Source organism: Otolemur garnettii, unplaced genomic scaffold (genome assembly GCF_000181295.1).
Source record: "Otolemur garnettii isolate 467f Iridium unplaced genomic scaffold, OtoGar3 scaffold00096, whole genome shotgun sequence".
NCBI lineage: Eukaryota > Metazoa > Chordata > Mammalia > Primates > Galagidae > Otolemur > Otolemur garnettii.
In genome coordinates this window covers 6476129-6479799 of record NW_003852491.1, presented here as the reverse complement: position 1 = coordinate 6479799, position 3671 = coordinate 6476129, and the positions used below count along the sequence as shown (strand labels likewise).

Here is a 3671-nt window from a genome sequence, read left to right as displayed (position 1 = left end):
GGCTGAGGCAGGAGACTCGCTTGAGCCCAGGAGTTGAAGGTTGCCGTGAGCTGTGATGCTATGGCACTCTACCCAGGGGGATAGCTTGAGGCTCTGTCTCAAAAAAAAATAATAATAATAATAGGAAGTGCAGGCTTGGTGCCTGTAGCACAGTGGTTACAGCGCCAGCCACATACACCAAAGCTGGCAGTTTCTAACCCGGCCTGGACCAGCTAAACGACAATGACAAATGCAACAAAAAAATAACTGGGGCTAGGCGCCTGTGACTCAAGTGGCTAAGGTGCCAGCTACATACACCTAAGCTAGCCAGTTCGAATCCAGCCTGGGCATGCCAAACAAAAATGACGGCTGCAACCAAAAAATAGCTGGGTGTTGTGGCGGGCACCTGTGGTCCCAGCTAGTTGGGAGGCAGAGGCAGGAGAATAGCTTGAGCCTGAGTTGGAGGTTGCTGTGAGCTGTGATGCCACGGGCACTCTACCCTGGGTGACAGCTTGAGACTCTGTCTCCAAAAAAAAAAAATTACCGGGCGTTGTAGTGAGCACCTGTAGTCCCAGCTACTTGGGAGGCTCAAGCAAAAGAATCGCTTAAGACCAAGAGTTTGAGGTTGCTGTGAGCTGTGACACCACAGCACTCTACTTAGAGTGACATAGTGAGACTCTGTCTCAAAAAAAAAAAAAGGAAAGTCCAAAGTTAGGGATCCCTTTGGTCTGTTCCCTTGGTTACCCTCCAGTCTTGCTATTCAGCATTCAGCGTTTTTCCCATTTCCATCAGGTTCTTCAGATGAAGATGAGGATGAAGATGGAGTCAGTGCTGCAGCTTTCTTGAAGAAGAAATCAGAAGCTCCTCCTGGGGAGAATCGTAAGTTCCTCAAAAAGATGGAGGTAAGAGCCAACATTAGACTGAGAGGTGATTTGCCTGTCAGAGGCCATTCTTGTGTCCCTGGGAAGAAGAAAAGACTCAGAACCTTGGAGTTGAGAAGGGTGGGATGTAGTGAGTCTAGTTTGAGAATAGGCTTCCTCTTGTTTTAGAGCACTGAGCAAACTGAAATCTAGGCCCAGCTCTGCTCCTGCAGAGCTGTGTGTCCCTGGGTCTTCATGGTCCATTCCACCTTTTTTTTTCTTTTTTGAGATAGGGCCTTGCTATGTTGTCCCAGCTAGAGTGCATTGGTGTCCTTATAGCTCACTGCAACCTCTAACTCCTAGGCTCAAGTGATCTGCCTCAGCCTCTTGAGTAGCTGACACTACTGGCGACTGGCACCACACCTCGCTAATTTTTCTATTTTCTGTAGAGATGGGTTCTTACTCTTTTGCTCAGGTTAGTCTTGAACTCCTGAGCTCAGGTAGTCCTGCCTTAGCCTTATGGAGGTAGGATTATTGGTGTAAACTAGCATGCCTAGCCCATTTTCACTCTCGATAGCTGTATTTTATAAATAACCACTTTTGTCCTGCTTCTGAAAAATCCCTGCAGCACGTGTCAGCAAGGAGAACAGAGATAGTCAATTTCTTTATCTTCTTGCCAATTCTTTTTTTTTTTTTTTGGCCGGGTCTGGCTTTGAACCAGCCACCTCTGGCATATACACTTTTGAGCCCCAGGCGCCACCACCTGCAATTCTTTTTTTTTCCCCCCTCAAAGGATGAAGATGAGGACTCTGAAGATTCTGAAGATGATGAAGACTGGGACACAGGTTCCACATCTTCTGATTCAGACTCAGAGGAGGAAGAAGGGAAACAAACTGCACTGGCCTCAAGATTCCTGAAAAAGTAAGAAAAGTAGCGGGACCTAGGGCTATAGTGGGAAAGGTAGACAGTCATCAGTTTGGAGGTTGTTGCTGCTTTCATGTAGTCATTTTAGTTTGTAGAAACCAACTCTTCCCATTTTATAGGGGTATATCTAGAGGGTCGAGTATATTAGTTGGCCAGGGTCACAAAGCTAAAGTATATCTGGCTCAGCGCCTGTGGCTCAAGCGGCTAAGGCGCCAGTCACATACACCTAAGGTGGTGGGTTCTAATCCAGCCCGGGCCCTTCAAACAACAATAATGGCTGCAACCAAAAAATAGCCGGGCATTGTGGCAGGCACCTGTGGTCCCAGCTACTTGGGAGGCTGAGGCAGGAGACTCACTTGAGCCCAGGAGTTGGAGGTTGCTGTGAGCAGTTAGGCCATGGCACTCTACCCAGGGGGAAAGCTTGAGGCTCTGTCTCAAAAAAAAAAAAGCTAAAGTGTATCAAGGATGGGATTTGAAGGCTCCAGAGTCCAAATATTTACCCATGACATTACCCACTACATGTGGACTGGTTGCAAATCTCCATTTTGGCATCTATTAGCCATGTGATAATGGACAAGCTACTTAACCATTCTAATCTTTAGTTTTGTCATCTATAAAATGAGGCAGGGACCCTCCCTCCCAGGATAGCTGCAAAAATATAGGGAGACAATATAGGGATGTGGCTGAGCCCAGGACTGGCATGTGGTGAGCCCTCGGAGTTAGTTGCTACTGTTGTCACCTTTCCTGAGAACGTTTTAATACAGATACAATATGTAGACTACAGCAAGCCTTCATGAACTTTACTAGGACAGTCACAGAATAGGGAAGGATCTGATCTGGGTTTTGGTTTCCCAGCCCTTTGTCCTTTAGTAGCTATTACCTCACCTTCTTAGGTCTCAGTTTATTCCTTTGAAATAAAGGTGATAACTGATCCTATGTACCCATAGGAGTAAAATCTCAAGCCCATGGAAAATAGGGCTCTTTTAATAGGAATAACTATTGCTGCTCTTTAGATTGCTTTCCTACTGGTAAAAGTTGTATTATGCTGCTTCAGGAGGTAGCGTGAGTTTCTCAACACGAAAGAAGTCTGGCTATAGTCTGAAAAACCATTGGTGGTGGTGGTGTTGCAGTTTGGCCAGGGTCAGGTTTGAACCCACCACCCTTGGTATATGGGGCCGCCATCCTGGTCACTGAGCCACAGGCGTCACCCTCGTTGAGATCTTTTATATCTACTGGGTTTTACATATTTTATCTTTTGGTAATTTGTATTGAGGTCTCCCATTACTTGGGCTGGTATGTGCAGTGTGTTCTGCACAAAGGCCTCCCATCTGGGGGAACAAGTGAGGATTAAAATCAAACTTAGGACATCACAAGAAAAGAAAACTACAGACTAATATCTTTATTGATCATAGACTCAAAAATGCTCAAAAGACTGGGTAAGGTGGCTCATGCATGTATTCTTATCAACTTTGGAGGCTGAGGTAGGAGGATTGCTTAAAGCCAGGAGTTTGAGACCAGCCTGAGCAACACAGTGAGACCCTGTCTCTTTTAAAAAAGAGAGAGAGAGAGAGAGAGAGCGAGAAAAGGAAAGAGAATTAGCCAGGTGTGGTGGTGTGCACGTATAGTCTCAGGAGGATCACTTGAATCTAGGAGCTATAATCATTACACTGTACTCCAGCCTGGGCAATAGAACAACAGAAAATAAAACATAAAAATATGCTTCTGGCCGGGTGCAGTGGCTCACACCTGTAATCCCCAGCATTTGAGAGGCTGAGGCAGGTGGATTGCCTGAGCTCTAACTTTGAGACCAACCTGAACAAGAGCAAGACCCTGTCTGAAAAATAGCTGGGTGCTGTGGCAGACACCTGTAGCCCTAGCTACCTGAAGTCTGAGGCAAGAGAATTGCTT

At 46.2% G+C, this 3671-nt stretch overlaps 1 protein-coding gene across 2 annotated transcripts in view; it reads left to right on the top strand.

Moving 5' to 3' along the window:
* The window catches only part of LOC100954736 (eukaryotic translation initiation factor 3 subunit C), a 29041-nt gene that overhangs the window by 5264 nt on the left and 20106 nt on the right, over positions 1 to 3671 (top strand). For both annotated transcript variants that reach the window (XM_012808870.2, XM_012808869.2), the window contains exons 7-8: positions 772 to 881; positions 1633 to 1760. In XM_012808870.2, coding sequence (XP_012664324.1) covers positions 772 to 881; positions 1633 to 1760 — 238 coding nt within the window. The remainder of the gene's footprint in view (positions 1 to 771; positions 882 to 1632; positions 1761 to 3671) is intronic.